The sequence below is a fragment of the Drosophila innubila genome, chromosome X (assembly GCF_004354385.1).
Source record: "Drosophila innubila isolate TH190305 chromosome X, UK_Dinn_1.0, whole genome shotgun sequence".
In the NCBI taxonomy this organism is placed as follows: Eukaryota; Metazoa; Arthropoda; class Insecta; order Diptera; family Drosophilidae; genus Drosophila; species Drosophila innubila.
In genome coordinates this window covers 9,096,443-9,116,267 of record NC_047626.1, presented here as the reverse complement: position 1 = coordinate 9,116,267, position 19,825 = coordinate 9,096,443, and the positions used below count along the sequence as shown (strand labels likewise).

The 19,825-nt window shown below is 37.5% G+C and overlaps 2 protein-coding genes across 2 annotated transcripts; one reads left to right on the top strand and one right to left on the bottom strand.

Annotated features, from left to right (window-relative positions):
- Positions 1-4,129, top strand: LOC117781058. Its single transcript, XM_034617782.1, has 5 exons — positions 1-1,148; positions 1,212-1,919; positions 2,669-3,069; positions 3,483-3,717; positions 3,779-4,129. The coding sequence occupies exons 1-5, from the start codon at positions 144-146 to the stop codon at positions 4,070-4,072; spliced, it is 2,643 nt and encodes an 880-aa protein (XP_034473673.1). The 5' UTR covers positions 1-143; the 3' UTR covers positions 4,073-4,129.
- Positions 4,130-6,195: 2,066 nt separating this feature from the next.
- Positions 6,196-19,083, bottom strand: LOC117781088 (ATP-binding cassette sub-family D member 3). Its single transcript, XM_034617807.1, has 8 exons — positions 18,950-19,083; positions 10,184-10,296; positions 9,910-10,100; positions 9,749-9,846; positions 8,818-9,281; positions 7,719-8,151; positions 7,476-7,650; positions 6,196-6,732 (listed from the first exon to the last, which is right to left on the bottom strand). The coding sequence occupies exons 1-8, from the start codon at positions 19,060-19,062 to the stop codon at positions 6,319-6,321; spliced, it is 2,001 nt and encodes a 666-aa protein (XP_034473698.1). The 5' UTR covers positions 19,063-19,083; the 3' UTR covers positions 6,196-6,318.
- Between the last annotated feature and the right edge of the window lie 742 nt (positions 19,084-19,825).

Here is a 19,825-nt window from a genome sequence, read left to right as displayed (position 1 = left end):
GAACCGCAACAATTGTTAATTGTGAACTAGCGCCAAGTGAAAACAATTTTCGAAAAAAACAGCTTCTGCTGCTAAGTAAAAATTACAACAATTTGCTTGTCTGTATATGAAAATAGTTAAATAGGGTGCATTAGTGTGCTATAATGAGTGCGCATAGAAAAGACAGTGGTTACCCCTCAACGAACAGCAACCACAGCATCAACAACAACAAAAACAACAACCAGAATGGCGATTCCCCGTTGCACACAGTGGGATCGGGGCAACAACAACAGGACGCTGCGTTTGCGCAATCAATTGGCTATGTGCGTGAGTTTCGCAGCCAGGCGGCAGCTTATCATCAGCTGAAGTCGGAGGAGTCGCTGGTGCACCTGCAACGCAGCATTGCCTTGTTGGGCACAAAGGTGGCGCCGCATTGTTATGCTGCCGGACCCGGCAACGTGGAGCTGTCCAAGTTCTTTGTGGAGTTGCATGCACTGATGAGCACCTTGGATGCCGATGGCGATGCACTGTGGGCGTGTGTGTCCCTGTTGCAGCACTGCAGTCGCAACTTGGATGCACGCCTGGACATTGTCCAGAAATATTGTTTTGTACCACTGTTGAGTAATCTGCTGAAGCGTACAACACGGCCGGAGCGTGTGCAGCGGTTGTTGTTGCTGCTGCAGGACTTGAGCTACGGCATACGCATCAGCTGGGAGGAGCCGTACTTGGTGGTGCTGCTGGAGCATCTGGTGGATCTGGTGCACAGCGTGGAGGAGTGCGATGCCAATAGCACGGACGTGGATAGCTCACATGCCCGGCTGGCGTTGTCCATACTCATCAATCTTTGCTATAAGAACTTTGTGGTGCTCTTCCTCTTTCTGCGCAGCGTCAACATCTCGCACTTCAGTCGACGCATCCAGAACTATGGCCTGTTGGCCTACAAGATGCTCATCATACTCACCGAGGATGTGCACGCCTTGGAGCAGCGGGAATTGCATACGTTTCTGCGCACCGCCTTTGCCGGCATAGAGGATTGCCTGAAGCAGTGGCATGTGCCACAGCTGCGGCACATTGTGGACATTCTGTTGGACGCACAATGCCACACGGGATTGCATCGTGCCATGCTCAGTCACACACACTTCTGCGAGGACATCGAGCGTTTGCTAAATGTGAGTTTGAATTTGTATCTTTCACACACACAAATTGTTTATTAATCATTGGTTTGCTTGCAGCAAATTGAGGCACGTCAGCACATGGATGATGCCAACGAGGATGCACGCAAGCATCAGCAATACTGCATGCAGCTAATCTTTCAGCTCATTGGCTATGTACTCGAGTTGTCACAGGACAACGAATGCATCAGCCTGGACGCCATTATGCCGCGTCTCTATGAGCTCCTCTGCAATTGGCTCGAATCCGAGCTGTGTGGCGCGGCGGCCATTGAGCTGCTGACCTCGCTGCTGCGGCTGGGCAAACGTGCCGCCCTCACGCAGCTAATTGCCCGCGAACCCGCCCAGATTGTCGAGCTGATCCACAGCGCCGTGCGTCCCAATACAAAGCCTGCCCAGGTCACTGCCACACTGCGACTGCTGCTCACACTGCTGAGCGAATCCAAGACCGAGAAACTGGTGCTTTCCAAAATCTCCGATTCATATTTTGATAAGATTTTGTCAGCAACGCTGTCGCTGCTGCCACAAATGCTCAGCGTCCAGACACTGGCTCCGTCGGAGGTGGAGAAGGCCATCTTTGGAATGCTGCTGCTGATCAACTTTGCCAGCATTGCCAAGAAGGCGTACTTCGACAAGTGCTGTGCTCTCCTCGAGCTGCCACAGCTGCAATATGCCTTGGCCCGCGCCATGCTCAGTGGCAATGAGCACCTGGTCACGGCTGCTCTACAAATAGCACAATTCGAGCATTTCCCCAAGGCGGCGGTGGCAAAGGTGGGTTCCAGTTACTAAGCAGCAGCTGGAGCACAATATTACTTTAGACTCCTCTCATGTACGACCCATTCTGGAGTTGGAATCCACACCAAGACAGTATTAAATCTTTGCAAAGCAACTTCTTATAACCTATCAGAAATTATTCTAATTTTATCACGAATTGTGTAAAGCTTTAAAGCAAGCGAGTTCTGGTTTCATCTCCTGACCACTCGTTTTCGAATTTCCCTACTACTTTTGGAATTATCTTTATTTTGTTTGATTTGCTTTTTAATATTTTTGGATTCGACTTCTAATTTTCTTTACTAAAAACACACAATTCGTTTATACGAGGCATTTATAAATTATTGAATTTGCAAATTCAAAAATTGTCCCCCTTTCTATAGTAAAATTCACGACGTATTTACAAAATGACAGAAATTTCAATGAAATACTTTTTATTTCGTGAGTTAATTCTAAATTAGTTTCAAGTACTAGCTGAATTCATAAATAGGTGATTCATTTTCTAGAAGAGATATTGTATTTCTTACTTTCCGAGAATCTAGAAGTTAGTATGAAGCACATTTTTTTGTTTATTCAAGATATCTTTAACCATTCTCAAAAATAGTGTGTTTGCTACAGTCTGTTACAAAATAACGTTTATTCCGGCTTAAATATTTAATTCAAAATTTTGATTAATTTATATCTTTAGTTTTGTTGACAGTTTTTAATACAAAATAAATAAATGCCATTAATCGTCATCTTCTTTGCAGTACGTATCCAGCATTAGCAACAGCAGCAACAACAATGCCAACGCCAATGCCACGCCCACAACCAGCAATGAGCAGGCGGATCAGTGGCACAATCTGAGCGCCATTCTAAAGAGTCATCGCACCCTGATTGACAAGGAGATGGGGCAGCGTGTGAATGCGCTTATCGAGAGCATTGGCGACACATTGCGTCGCAATGAGCTGCACTCGGCGCCCGTTTCTCAGGTGATTGAGTTGTATAACCATCGCATCGAGAGTCTCAATTGTGCCACGCACAGCATGCAACAGCGTCTGGAGCAGGCGAGTGTCCAGTTAAGCAACATGACGCAATTGACAAATGTCCAAAATGCCGAGCTGGAACGATTTCAGACAAAAAACTTTGAGCTGCTCATTAGTCAGGAGCGGTAAGTAGACAAATAACGCCTGATTCATTTAGCTATATATATTTTTTTTTAAATAAAACACTTTAAATGTTATAGAATGATCCGAAAGAACAATCTCTGAAATTTACTTTTTTCTAAATAATTTAATTCATAAAAATAGACGAAATGATCTTAAAAAAATAAATATCAGAAATTGTTGCTTAGGCTCATAATAAATATTAATACTTTAACACTAATTACTATACATTATACGTCAATATCTTAAAGTTAGTTGAATAAAGCCTAGAATAAAACAAGACATTGAAAAGAAGGGCTCAAGTGTTTTTATTAAAATCAAAAAAAAAAAAAATAGATCTTATTGAATCACTCTAGAATAGAATGAGCTTACAAAATTTGAGGCATTTTATCATATATATACTTTATTTAATTTACAGTTTGCAAACGCAGTGCAAGGATCTCAAAGCTCAGGCGACACGGTTAAAAGAAAATATGAGTAATCTGCTTAAGAGTTTGTCGGAAACCTCCGAGCAGCTGCAGACCAACGAGCGACGGCTCTCCGTCAAGCAATCGGAGATCGCAGGACTGCAAAAGGATTGCGAAGAACTGCGCAACAATCTCAGTGCAAAGAACGAGGAACTGTCAAAGCTGGAAGCTCTCCGAAAAGATAATGTAAACACGTTCTCAATTGCATTTTCAATTGCAACTAAATTTGTGTTATTTTGTTTCGCAGAGCATACGCATCGAGAAGCTCAAGGAATCGGTTAATGCCTACGAGCTGAACATAAAGGATAAACTGCGTGCCATTGAGGAACGCAACACAGAGTTAGCCAAAACCCACAAAGCGTTAGAAGAGCAGCGTGAGGCACGCAAGAAGTTCGAGGATTTAGTTAGCGTACTCGAAACGCAGCTGCAGGAGAAAAAGGAACAAATCGAGAATCTCGAATCGGAGCAAAGAGAAATGGAAGATGTGCGTAAGAACATCTTAAGTCTAATGGAGAGCAAAAAGCCGAGACGAAAGCCATAAGCCATAATTGACTCGAATTTGTTTTTAGTTAGAAATAAGACAGTACTACATTAATTTAATTATTATTAAATTATACAATTTTTTTAATTATAAAATTTAAATTATAAAGCATGTAAGTGCTGTTTTAAAGATAATTTTTAGCTAACCAAAACCGAAATAAATTCTTTTTTATCCTTACCGAAACGTTTGCACCGGTTTCGATACACTTTTTCAAAAACATGTATTTTATTTTCCGTGTATATTTATATAATATATTATTAATTATAATTATAAAATAACATAAACATTTCAAACGTCCATTCGTCGACTTTGTCAAAACTGAGCCGATTTTCAAACGGAATGTCATTTTGATCGTAACTTTATCAAAACCCAACCGATTATAAAACGGAATGTCATTTTGATCTTGGTTTGGCATTTAAATGCAATCTGCATTTAAATATTATTAAATTTGCTAAAAAAAAAAATAATTTCAACTAGATTCTACTAGATATTGATTTCGATGCTAAGGGTCCCCCCTTGGAAATTTCGAAAATTGAAAATTTTAAATCTCAAGTTTTCACTTTTAATCAACTCCTCATATCGTTTTTAGTATAAAACAACACTTTAAACTTGATTCTGAGACCTTTCATTTTCTTGTAAAAAATCATCGGAAATTGGACAAAAATTTTGACTTGTAAAGTGGCTAATTCCAAAGTCTGACCAACTTCAAACTGTCATAGCTTTGTCAAAACTTAACCGATTATAAAACGGAATGTCATTTTGATCTTAGTTTGGCCTCTTAATTCAATCTTCATTCAAATTTTATTAAATTTAAAAAAAAAAAAATTCCACCAAATTCTACTAGATATTGATTTCGATGCTAAGGGTCCCCCCTTGGAAATTTCGTAAATTGAAAATTTTAAATCTCAAGTTTTCACTTTTAATCAACTCCTTATGTCATAGTTAGTATAAAACAACACTTTAAATTTGATCCTGAGACGTTTCATTTTTTTTGTAAAAAATCATGTCAAATCGAACTAAAATTTTGACTTGTAAAGTTGTTAACCCCAACTTCAAACATTCTTAACATTGTCAAAACTGGACCGATTTTCAAGCTGAATGTCATTTCGATCATGGTTTGCCCTCTTAATTCTGCATTTAAGTTTTAGCAAAGGGTCTCCCATTGTGTGTTTCGAAAATTTCGTTTTACCTTTGAAAAATGAAACGAGGTATTTAAAATTTCGAAAATAATTTCTTCACAAGTTTAAGGGGTATTAAATTCAAAGAGCGTTATATAAAAATCATTGTGGTTTATTTGTTTTCTGTTGTTGTATATACATTTTAATGCAATTTTCACAAACAAAGCATTACAAATACAATGCCAAATTTTTCTGCTGTGCGAAGTTGAAAAAAATTCCATTACAAATTCCAAATTAACCAAAAAAGTACAAAAATAATAATAAAAAAAAATAAAGAAAAGATTATACATATTAAATATAAATTACAAAATATTGCATATACATGGGTGGTGTACACACTTGTGGTGTGTGTGTGTGTCGTGTGGTGTATTTTGTGTGTATGTGTTTTGTAAATTTACTAAAATGTTTGCTAGATAATTGATTACGATTAGCATTTACTTTAGGCTCTTAAATAACTAACACCAGCTTCTTCTCACAATAATGGAAGGGAAATAGTCTAGAATAAGGATCGAAAGCGCAGCACGTTAAGAAAATATTACAAAAGGCAAATAAAAATAAAAATAAAAAAAAAGTAAAAATAAAAATAAACGAAATAAAAACTTGGAATTGCTGCAGGCATTATTATAACATATAGTCTACCTATATCATCATCATCATCAACATATTAATCGTCATCATCATAATCATCGTAGTCTCTAGCATTATCGTTATCTTCATCGTATGTACAGCGCATCAGAGCGAGCGAGAGAGGAAGAATGGGGAGAATAAAGGAAGCAGTTAAGGAAGTTGTGGATAGAACAGGAACAGCAACAGCAACAAATTTGCCGGCACCAGCAAAATGACAACAAACGCTATATATATATAATAACTATAAGGTCTAAAGAGCTATTACACTATATGTAGATATAAGTTATATCTCCCTAGATATAAGCTAAACCTCATGTGTTGTGTGATTGTTGTTCAGATTGATTGACAGATGGATTGATTGAGGCTCCTTAACTTTGACTGATTGCCTGGTACATAACGAACTGTTCATTGTTCATTTAGATTTTTTTTTTTTTTTTTTTTTTACGATCCAAAATGTTCCTTATCCTGATCGATGGTCTCGAACTCATAGTTGCCACGCCCATCGAACTGCAGATAGTAATCGTGATGGACCCAAAGCGATTTACGATGCGATACAGTAAAGAGCGTAATTCCCGCCTCACGGCAATAGCTATACATCTTGCCCTCGACATCCACAGAGACGGCACTGGTGCATTCATCGAGGATCGCAAACTGTGGCTTATGATAGAACAGACGGGCCATGGCAATACGTTGCTTCTCGCCACCGGACAGCACATCGATCCAATCCTCAATCGCATCCAGGCCATTCTCACGCTGCTCCAGATACGTTAGCTGTACAATGTCCAAAAAGTGCAGCAGATCCTCATCCGATCTTCCCAAGCGACGCATATCGTCGCGTGTATGCGGATAGATAATCTGTTGAGTGAGATGGCAATAGTAAGTGAGTGAGTGAGAGGTAAGATAGCCACTGAAATATGGGATTAATCTGTTGGAAGAGTGCAGCAATAGATCGCTTCTGAGCAACAACGTGAGTAAAGAGAACAAAGTAATAGAAAAAGCTAGCTTAAAGAGCTTTTGACAGCTTAAAAGTTCCAGTAACACATATGAAAGGCAGGAAAAGAAACAAGAAGTTCTGCGTATCTGTTGGAAGAGTGCAGCAATATATAGCTGGAGTGCAAGAGTGAGGCAAATCAAAGTATAAACAATAAAGCGAGCTAAAAGAGTTTTCAACTAAGCTTTTCAATATTAAGTTGCATACATAAAAGAGATGGCAAAAGAGCGGTTAAAATAAGAGTAAACAAGCAAGAAATTCAGCACACCGAGAGTAAAAGCGAATGAAAGAAAACGAATGATAGGAAAAAAAGTTAGTTTGAAAAACGTTTAAGATCTTTCGATTTTCTATTTTTATAAATAAAAAGAGTGAGAGGCAGAAAGCAAAGGAAAGCATAAGCTTAAAGCTTTCTTTTAATCAGCTTGATAGCTTTCATGAGCTTTCAACACTTTACGACAATCATAGGCAGAAAAAGACGAAGAAAAAGAGAGAGAAATCATTGTATTCACTCGTTAACAGTTTAGTTGTTTTTTTAACGAGCTTTCATAGTGCATTAATCCCACATTTATAATGGCAAATTGTAGAGAATTGGCATTGGGAGCATTACCTGATCACGCAAGCTGCCCAGCGTCATGTAAGGCCGTTGTGGAATGTAGAAAAGCTTGCCACGCGATGGCTTTGTCACCTTGCCACCCCACGTGGGCCACAGTTCGCCCAGGATGCGGAACAGTGAGGATTTGCCACAGCCATTGGGACCACAGACCAGCACATTGGTGCCAGACCTACAAAATTCCAAATAAATAGTCAATAAAACACACATTATTAAAAGTAGAGAGTGGGGAAAACTAACTTGACTTCAAAGCTGAGCTCCTTGACGAGCACATCGCCATTGGGCGTGACCAGCGGCACCTTCTCGAAACGTATAATATTATCCTCAAAGCACATGATGCCCTTGTTGGGGCCAAAGCTGCTGGCGGAGGCGGCGTCACTGCCATTTTGGGTCAGGCTGTTGCCATTGACCATGGTGCGCTCGTAGGTGCCCTTATTGAGATCGCTGAGCACCTTGATGAGCTCCGTCATGCGTGCCGTGAAACCCGCCAAACGAGACATCTCACGTCCGGCCAAAACCAAACGGCCAATTGCCTCCGCCAGCTTGACCAACATGCGTCCATATGTATAATAAGCCTGAAGACGTTGGCCGCTGTTCTCGCCGGAGAGCAATGGATGATTGTCGGAAAAGAAGGGTAACGACACCGCATAAAAGCCGACAATCGATGCAAAGTCTACAACAAAAATAAATAGCATTAATTTCTTTATTTTTTTCAGGAATATCGTGATGAGTTTCAACAATTTTGTATTTTATAGTGTGTCATATTTTATTTATTAAAACAATAAAACTTCAAGAAAAGTGAATAAATGAAAAAGTTGATGGTTTTTACTAGTGATGTAAATCCAAACTTTTGATCGAGTTTTATATTGAAATAGAAAATCGTCAAAAATAGGTATCGAGCTGTCGATATATCGGAAAATAGTAGATCGAGTTGCAATTATCGAGTTAAAAAAAAAAAAATTATTTTGAAAACGCAATTGTAATCACAAAATACATGCGTAGAAATATTATTTTTCTTGCATCGTTTTCATGCTTTTTTTTTTACAAAATTGGGCAATTTGATAGGTTATTTATTACGGTCGTGCAACAAAAATTGAACGACCAAACTCAATTCTACAAATTAACTACGAAGAACAATTCCCAGTGAGTTGTCGATTTTTCATGGAAATGGATTAAATCAACTCGATAGATCGTCAAAAAAAATCATCGAGTTGAAGAACTCGATAATCGCTTCCGGGAAAATCGAGTTGTCGATATTTCGATATATTTTAATTTTTATAGTCTTGTTTAAAAATCGATAGTTGACATGAGATCACAATCAATTGAATAGTCTACTCACATTTGCCCACAATGTTGTCGACGATGCCCATGCTGACACGGAACTCAAGGAACTTGCGCAGATGGGAACGCAGCTTGGAATAGCTGGCCAAGAGTGTTAGCTTCTCACGGACATTGCCCTGATAGAAGGCAACCTCCTCGGAGTTGGTGATCAGCCTGCTGTTCACGTAACGGAATTCACCCTCCAGTTTTTGCTCCTCGACCGTCAAGCGTCCAGTGGGACGACGCAAACGGGTTAGAAAGACGCCGGCGAACAGTAGATAGAGCATCAGTATGGACGGTGTCTTGCCACCCAGATTGACCGTCAGTCGGTACACATAGATGAAGATGTCCAGCACCGGTTTACTAATGTTCGAATACAGATCCGTAGCACTTTCACAGAACTTATCAATGTCCGTGGTCAGCAGCTGATCGGCGTTGGCTATTCGGTTATCCAGATTTGACATTTTGTAGTACGTATAACCACTGTAAATTGGCAATATAATTTGGGAATTATTAGTGAACTATGTGAACTGATCTTTAAGTTGTGAAAACTTCTAACTATTCATTTCCAGCAGTGTACAAATTGTAATCATTATGAATTGAAGAATATATAAACCATTCATCTCAACTCTTCTTCAAGAGGTTTGATTAAAACTTATTAAAGCGGATCTATTCATTGCATACAGTATACAAATTGAAAGCAGTTGCAATTGAAGTACTTTAGAGCATTTAAAGAAGAACTTGAGGGGTTTTGTAGTCCAGCCTAACTATCTGAACTGGTCTTTTTCTTCAAATATTTGGAATACTGGTTTATTTTATAGTTATTCGATATTTAGAAATGGATTAATTGCCATATTAGGCTAATTCTTAAAAAAGTTAGTGTAAAACATAATTATAATCTCGTAAATAATTCTCCTAAAAGAGTTTTTATTTATTTTTGCACTACTCACTTGAGGTACTCATTGTACAGATGATGCGTCAGATTTGTGCGGAAGCGCAGTTTTAGTTCGCCCAAACTCCACTTTAGCACATTGGTGACCACCGAAATCTTTAGCACATAAACAAGCATTTAAAAGATTATATAAAGAGACACAATATTGCAATTACTTACCGCTGGCAGAGCAGCCAGATATTTGAGTAGAGCCGTCTTGAACTTGGCCCGGTTCATATGTATAATCGTGCTCTCGACAACAGTCGCATTTTGAATCATCCAAATGTCGCTCACGGAACGTCCAATCAATGTGGCGGCAATCAACAACAGCAAACCCGACTCAACACACCAGAATCTGGGTATAAGTATGGCTATATAGCAAAAACAAAAAAAAAAAAAGAAGTTGACTTAAAGTTGTCGAGAACTATGAAAGAATGTAACGGGATCTACTTACGCAGCAGCGCTCGCAGCTGTTTAAAGAATACTGAATTCACATGCGCCTTGTTCGCCTTTTTCTCCTTCTTCTCCGAGATGGTGTATTGAATTTTTTCCTCATAGCCCGATTTCCTGTAAAGCAAACGAAATTACTATTACTATAGATTGATATACATACTTATACATATATAAATATAGGTACATTTCCAATGTAGAAAATAGCACAATGTAGTAAAGAAGCATAAACTTAGCTTATAAGAAATGATTTCTTCGAGGAAAGAATATCAAAGCTTTAAAAAGCTTTCGATTTTGATTAATATAAAAGCTTTCCAGTGTTAGAATTCAGCTAAGAACTTCTGTAAGATGCTGAATCAAACTCAGAGTATTGATATTACTAATTAAAAATTTTAATGACAAAAAAGCCAGACTAACTACTTGTTAAAATTCACTTCGTACCCTCTCGTAGGACTAACAATATTGTAACTAAAGGAAATAGATTGGCGTGCTCAGATAAACAAATCAAATACCTAACAACTTAAAAACTATTCGGAACACGACACAATTTAAAAATATACTTAAAGCGTTTTTTTTTTAGATTAAGTTCATTTTAGTAAGTTAATGTAGTTTGATGTAATATGTAATAATTTCCAGTTTTTTTTTTTGGTATACCATGTTATTTGTCAAAATTGAATTATTGTGACTGATTCATTAATGATTAATCTATAAGTTTTATTACTTGTAGCACTAGGAAGTTATAAAAACAAATAAATAATACCGGGTATAAAAAAAAGTTCAAAGTATCAAAAAAAAAAAAAAAAAAAAAAAAAAAAAAAAAAATTAAGGACCAATATATTTCAATCACATTTTATCTACTTAGTAAGATATTTGAAAAGGCGACTTTCAGTGTTGTTAAATATGCAACTGTTTTGAACAATAAGAAAGAATTCTTTATAGATTTAATAGGTACAGTGTTGAAAAGTACTAAACTAATTTAAATTGCAACCGGCTTTACCAATTTGAGAACTGAAGCTTAACTTTGACATTTCAAATTTGACACAAAAAATTAAAAAAAAATATACTTGAAATTTTCAAGACACAATTTTCATCATTTGAAACGTAAAACTCAATTCAATCAAATATATATAAATATATATACACATAAATATACCTATAGACTGTTAGTAAACTGAAAATCACAACTATAGATTGAGATATGGAACGATCGAAACAGAAAGCAACAAATGCTGGCGGTGATGATGGAGGTGGGAATGTTAATGGTAATGTTAATGTTAATGCGTATAATAGTAAACATCGCGAGGCATTACGTGTCCGATTCCTGCGCAACAATAATGTGCGATTTGAGGGCATTATGCTGACGGTGTCGCGACGTGAGCATCGCACCTTTGAGAAGCTATTGGAGAGTGTGACCAGAGCACTAAATAAATGCCCTGCAGTACGCTTGCCAACGGCTGTGCGGGAATTGCGTCGCGTGGACGGAGCACGAATCACGTGCGTCTCCCAACTGCTCGATTTCAAAATGCCAACTGGCATTGAGAGTACGGACATATTGACGGTAGGTGGTTCGTCAAATCCACCAACAGTGATCGCATGCTGTCAATATGAAAAGTTTCGATGTCTGGAGTACAAAGTATTGCAGGGGGCATCGAAACAGGGGATGCCGATGGCGATGCCATTGACATTGGACCAGGCGCCGGTTACCAAGAGCTATACACGATTACATCGCACCGTTTGCCCATCATCCGTGTATGATAATATGCCATTGGCCATGTTAATACCGCGCACACTGCGCTACACCTATACAACTGGTCATCGATTGCCAAACGGTCATTCGGGTGCTGTAATCGTACTGCGACATGCTGTAACACGTCAGCGACTCGTTCTCAAGGTCATGGAGTTCAAGAGTCGCGATCAACGCGAACTTAACGAATGCCGCATTCTGCAGAAATTGCAGGGACATCCACAGATCATAAATCTCATATTTACGGAAATAACAAATCGTGCCATCTATATCATTGTCGAGGCTATGGATATGGATTTGATGGATTTTAAAAGATCCCTAAGACATTTAACCGCCACTCAGGTGACGTATGTGATGCGTTTGATTATCAAAGGACTCGCCTATATACACAGCATGGATACGGTACATCGTGACATCAAATTGGATAATATTCTGGTGCGACTCGATGGACGATCGCCAATATATGTGACCGAGGTGAAAATCGCTGATTTCGGCCTGGCCTGTAACTGCAATGAGGATCAACTGCTATACGGTGTTGTTGGCACCGAGAATTTCATAGCACCTGAAATCATCGCAGGCAATGGATATAATAAATTAGCCGATTGTTATTCGGCTGGCGTTACGTTCCATATGCTAACAACGAATCATTATCCAAAGGAGAACAAACTGATTGAGAAAACGGTCATCGAGAGATTCACAAATTGGTCGAATTGTTGTGATCTCATCAGCAATATGCTCCAACCAGATCCAAGGCTACGCTGGAGCTCAAGTGAGCTCCTGGAGCATCAATTTCTTGGTGGTAGTTGGCACACCAGGTAGCTGCATTCCAAATAATATTCTACACTCACTTTGGCGTTCATCAATCATAAAATCATCAACAAAAAAAACCATGTTCATTAAATTCTCTATGTATGCACTACTTTCTATTTTATTCACATTTCATTTATGACAAATAACAAACTGATATTTTGTATATCCGGTAATCATTTAATCCATATTATGGTTTCTCTTTTCATTTCTTTTTTTATCTAATTGTTGTCTGGGCCAAAAATACGCAAATTTTCTAACGTTATACAGTTTGCAATATATATATCGAAAACTTGCTTTGATTTCAAAAAAAAAAGTGCAGAGCTTTCGATCCCGTTGATAGTATTTATCAGAAAGGAACTTTAATTTAATTATAGAGCACTGATCATATTTATATATAATTAAGAACCGGCTTACTGTAAACAATTTAAAAAGCACACTTAAATCAATTTGAAAACAAATTGAAATCTATTTTAAATTGTTTTTCAAACTAATTTAGAATGAGTTGTGAGCTCAGTTACAAATAAAGTTTAAAAACTTGATATATCTGCTTGTATTTTATCGTCGTATCGAATCAATTTCCCCAGATATGACACTGAATCGCATTTTAAAGTCGTATATTATCAAAAGTTGGAACTAATTTAGCAAAAAAAAAAAAAAAAAAGGAAAAACCTTTTGAACTAGTGATAATAATAATTAGATATTAAACTTGATTGCAACGATCGATGTGAGGCACCTTTGTACCAACACTTTTCCAACGGTCTATCTACGATGAATAGAATAAATGCTAATAACGATTGTTTATGACTCAAACAGAAAGAAAAAGGGATGAAAAAATGAATAAAAGGTTGGAAATGTTAATTGTCGTATTTACCGGTAAATAAACCGGAATGTTATTGCACTATCTGACTGTGTGGAGTTTATAGATATGCATAATCTATAGAGTTGCGGTGATAGTCACATATTAGTCTGGTAATGATATAATATCATCGCAATCTCATATATTCAATCAAACGAGTGTAAAATATTTCGGACTTTGAATTCCTTCAGACAATGTGGATGAAAATTGCCGACGGGCAAAGAGCGATTCGACCTGTTTGGGATGGTGCTGGAAGGAGAGTGGGAAGGGGCGAGGCTTATCAGCGGTTGGGTCATGGTAATGGACTGTGGATTCTGGAATGTGGATCATGGATCGCGACTTGTGGGTGGTGCTGCTGGTGATTGGTGCTGATTGGTGGTGATTGGTGCTGCTTGGCAGACTAAACAAAGTGCAAAAGATTGCGTTTCCTTATCGAACAGATTTGCTGAGGTGTCGCTGTCGTATACTTAATGTTTGTTTGCCTAGACCGGCAGTTTCATAAAAACTTGATGATTCGTGATGACTTGCAACATTTGCTTCTTCTTCTTCTTCTTCTTCGTCTTCTTCTACCCATTCCTCATCATCTTTAACAATTCTTGTTTTTGTATGGTCTCTTTTTTTCCTCTTCTTAATTTATTTATATTTTTTGTGCACAGTTGAGCTTTTGTTGTTGCTATATGAACATTTCTATCAATTCCAACGCATCTACACACACACACATACATTGTACATTGTGTTTATATTAAAACCCACTTGTGGATTGTATATATATGTGTGTGTGTGTGTGTGTGTGCGTGTGTTGGATGGTGGTGGGGGGATGACGTATAACACGTGTTCGGGTCCGTAGGTCGGTCAATCGCATTTGATGATCAACGACGATGTTAACCGCTGCTAGAGATGTGCGTGAGTCAATTTTATGCATTTATTCACATAGTAAGCTCTGCCTAAGTAAATAAAGTATTTTCTCTCTACATTTTTACAGTTGTATTTTTTCACCTCAGCCAAATTTTAATCATTTAATTTTTTATTTAAAATTTTTTTTTCGATATTTTTGCAATGTTTTCGTTGATGGAAATCGCAACAACGACCGAATAAAAAGTCAGAAAGGTTATTGTTGTTGATTTCTGCAAAATACACGTATATTATCTTGAATTAAATTGTGCAATTTTCGAAAGTCTGTGTAAGTACAAGGTTCATATTTTTTACCGGTGAACATGATACAATTTTCCTGTGCCGCGAATCTTTGACCCGCAACCATCACTAATCGATAAACAATACTCGTGTTCGAGCAGCTCTGTGTGTGTGTGTGTGTGTGTGAGTTTTGACACGACTGATTGAAAGTATGTATATACATTAGAGTGGGTCAATTTGTATGGAGTAAAAATTCGTAATCTGCGATGCGATACAAAACACATGAAAACCTTCCTCGATAAAAGTGGAAGCTCGATATTATTTTTGGACCCATGGTTACTTGGGCAAATCTTCTTAGAATTCATCGTAGATAAAGAATTTCATAACCGCTTTGTCGCGAAAAAAAAATTGACCCACTCTAATGTACATGCATATATATGTACAGTTAGTCAAGGAAGTGTATTTGTTTATTAATTTCTAAAAGTAGTTTAATTTGATAAAAATTTGCTCTTTTGTTATAACCCGTTCCAAGAACGATAGCCAAGAATAATCAGGTCTGTTTCGGTATTCACTTCATATTTTATAGGATTTCAAAAAATGTATTTATCAAGTTCAATAAAGGCTAAATGGCCAAAAAATTATTATATATTTTTTCACTTTATCAGATTTACATTTAACAATTTAAAGTGAATGCAATGCTCAAAATGTTGCTAAAAATAAATCAGAACAGATTAAAGATATTCACTTTCGATAAATCTTGCCGAAAGTGAAACCCGGAAGAAGCCTGAACAGAGTGAAAATTCAAAGAACTATCCATAATAGTAATTTTTGACAAAGGAAAATGTGCAACTTTGTGATTTTGTCAAAACACTTTCTGTACTAACTGTATACGTCTGCTGATGTTGCTATCAGTTATTGTTTTTTGCTAAACGTTCTGATTAACCAGTCTACAAAAAAAAAAGCCACAGCGACTAAATGGTAAAAAATCATTTTATTTTTTAAATTCTTTAAGCAGGTGCATAGAACAATTGAGTGCGTAAGTTCATATTTTGTTAAATGTACTTAAACATAATTTGTTTATCAAAGCAGGTGAAAAACAGTGTTGTAAATAGCTGCAAGCATTGTGTATGCATGTGTGTGTGTACACACTGGCGATTCGCGTTTTTTTTTTATTATTTGTGCTTTCGCCTTTTATGCCTCTTGAAGTTTGGCCAGTTTCTGACCAAGCAAATTCGTTGATTAACACAAAAGCTAGACAAAAAGCAACAACAAAAAATATCAGCAGCAAAATGAAGACTACGTCAAAAATATACATACTCGTGTTTGTGTGTGTGTGTGTGTGTGTGTGTGTATTATTGCCGGTATTTTAATGTCGTTTTGTTATATTGCCAGCAACAAGAAGACAGACAAGTTAACACACACACACACACGCGCGCAGACACACAAACACAACTAAAATAAAAATAAAAAAACTGATCAGACATTTTTCATGTATGTGTGAAAGATCGACAGATTCGTAACGGCAATTTTTGCCGGGGTGCAAAGTTTAATTTTGAACGTTTTTTTTTTTTGTTTTTCTGTTTCTTTTATTATTGCTCATCCGTATGTATGTCTGTGCATAAATATACACGTGTATTTAACTATATCACTGATAAATGATAAATAGACTTATTTTTATCTTTACACCATTCTTATCTACTATTGCTTATTTATTGTTTGCTGTTATTTCCTGTCCGCACTTACCGTGTGTGTGTGTGTGTGTGTGTGTTTTAACTAGAAATTTTGTGCTTTTCTAATGTGTTGGCAATTTCACGCCCAAGTCCTAAATAACGTGCACTGTTTTTTTCTCAGTGTGTAAATTGGGTATGAGCAGGTGCATGTGTCAAACGCTTTTCATTATGCAAATGTTTCTTGTAAAGCTATTTAAATAGCCCATTGCCGGCGACATCGTTATAATATTGTACTACTTCAGACGACAAGCAATTAAACTGTCGCAAACTTGCATATAAATCTGTTTGTACAATGTACATTCATACATACATAATATGTTTATATATGTGTATGCATTTCATTTTATTTACGCATATTTTAACAGCGCTGTTAAGTTTCTATTATCGCGTTGCTATTTGAGCGATCAGCAGTGTTACATATACAGAGTAATGTAATTCTGTATGTACATATGTGTGTATGTTGAAAGCACTTTTCAATTGCTTTTAATAAGTATTTTAAAAATATATATGTGTAAATGCTAAGATTGTTGCGCAACTGGGTGGCAATGAAAAATGTAGCTGTAGAACGGCTTGCCAAAAGTAAACAAAAATTAGCATTCATTCGGGCAAGTGTGTGTGTGAACTCCAAAGACGGAAGGCGGAACACAGCAGACGAATGCGGCCCAGCAACACAAAACAAAAACAGACAGCAAAGAAGACATTCTCTTTTACCGCCAAATGCTCTCAATTACTGGAAATAGATCGCATTGGCAACGCGACTTTCCAAGACAGTTATCGGAAATGAACTTTCCAATGTGTAAGCACAGACAAAGCGCCAATACTCGATTGAGGACAGTAAATAACAATAACTGGCAACACTGACAGCAATGTTTATTACGTGTACGTATGTATGTGTGTAAGTGTGCACAGGTTTGTACACATGTCATTAAATTATGACACACGCTTGCCGGCAACTTCTTTGCCAGCGCAAAAACATGCATACAAATTCATGTAAACAAATATTGAGCCGGCATTTGAATGTGCAATGTGTATGTATGTATGTGAGTGTGTATGTACATATGTATGCGAACGCGTCTGTGAGTTGCATTGATTGCATTTTAGCTGCTGTTGCCGCTGCATGTCAAAGTTGTTGCACTTTTGCTCGACAATTTGCATAAAGCTTTTTAACACCTTCCCAAGGCAATTGACTGGACAAAATTGACAATGCAAATCGATGTCTCCATGTGGGACACACACATGAATGGGGTGGGGGAATGAGATGGGGGAGAAGAGGTTGCAGGCTACAGGTTGTTGTTGTCACTGTTAATTAACATGTAGGAATAAAATTACTTATTTTTATATATACATATTTAGTTCAGTGTTGTGTTATCAATATATAAAAAGCATTAGGCAAACTGAACTTTGCTAATTATGCAAACGTTAACATAGCTGTTAACAGATTCTGATCTTAACATTAATGTAATGACAAGTTAGCACAGACATCAGATAAGTTCTTTAGCTATAATTCCATGTCTATTTTTTTTCTTAGTGTTTTCTCCAATGCAATTTCGAAATATTAATGCCAATTGCGATAAGCTATGGAAAATGTTGTAGCAAGTATATTAGCAGATACCACGCATCGTTGACTTGCCCCACTTCCAATATATGCACATATGTATGTACATACATATAAATATTGTTTTTGTGCACATTCCATTCCTCTTTCCTCTTTCCTAATAACTACTTAGTCTAATTGTGACTGTCATGCCAACAATCATTTGATCACCATTTCAATTAATTAGATCAAAAGGTTGACATATTTATATATACACGAGTATACAGCAAACACACACACACGCACATGTATGTACTTTCATATGAGCACGCGTAACAGCAATTTGTGAATTCAGGTGCTTGGAAAAGCACAAGTACTCGTAAATTAAGATTTCATAGGAAGCGATTAGATATTGGGTTTATTAAATTAACGAATAAAAATATGCCCATAACAACAATGGAACACCCTTTTCGGCTTATCACTACGTGAAATCTATTAACAGCAGTTTCCAAGTCGAACAAACACGAATATCGAATAACGAATAAAGTGGAGAGGGGTAGTAGGCAAGTGGAGAAAAGTGTTATACACAAATTCAAAAGTCCATCTCTAGTTGCAAGTTGTGAAGAAGACAGACCACAAAGAGGAACATCAAATTAATTGCTATCAGTTTGATCAGCTGAAGGGCAATTGCTATAGTTATCGTTATCGTTGGCAGTCATCGCTGTTGTCCTTGGATCAAATCAGATGTAGGCGCTTCAAAATGGGGCAATAAAAACCTGTTGAGAGCCACAAATCATACGATCCACACTCTCACACACACACACACACACCTGTGACCCTGCGTATATGTATATATGTAAATAAAACAAATTCCACAACAACTTCAATGTCAACACATTTGAAGAGTGCAACCAAGACCTTTCCCAATATATATTTATATATGTGTATCTGATCTTTTCACTTACCTCTTTTTGTTGGACATTTTGCCGTATGCGATTATCCATAAAGCTGCCGTCATTCCCGCCACGCCGACGATGGCGCTTTGGTTGTGGGCCAATTTGCTCAGAGCTGGAGCCATTTTAGCGAAAGTACACACACTCACTCACACACACACACACTAAGGTACACTCTCGCCTACGCACACTCACGTGGGCACTTGCAAAAAATAAATATATATGGGTATATGGGTAAATTGTGCGTTTATTGCTTTGAGGCTATTTTGTTGTTTATCCTGCAATACAACCCTGTTCTTTGGTCTGCTCCTGTTACTGTGTAACAACAGCCCTGTCTCCAACTCCTGGAAATTGTTTATTGTGTGTGTGTGTTTATGTTTTTGTCGGCAATTGCTAACTGTTCGCAGTTTCTAGCGTTGCACTATTATTTACATAGACATTAAATATTATGCATCGCTTTTGCCTGGCAATTACACTTCGTTGCTGCTGCCGTTGTTGTTGTTGTTACAAGCTCTCACGACGGAACTGTGTGAAAGTTACTCTGAAGTGTGCTTTGTGCAATGCAACTGATCAACAAATAACAACAGTTTGGTTTATTAATACGTTGGACTTGGAACGATTGTGTCTTGTACGTTGCACACCCGCATTAAAAAAAATACACGTCCGAACCTCGGCGAAACAACAACAAATGTGAACATTGGTGATGTGCGCTGCACGCTAAGATTGAGCGATTGAAGCCATTAACTAATCGCTGACTTATCGATAACAAGAGAGTGTTGGTGAACCTCAACAGCTGACTGTTTAGTAACACTAATAAAAAAAATGCAGTGCTGCCACCTTATTTGTTGTGTATATGGCAGCGCTCTTTTTTAATCGATATGTCACAGC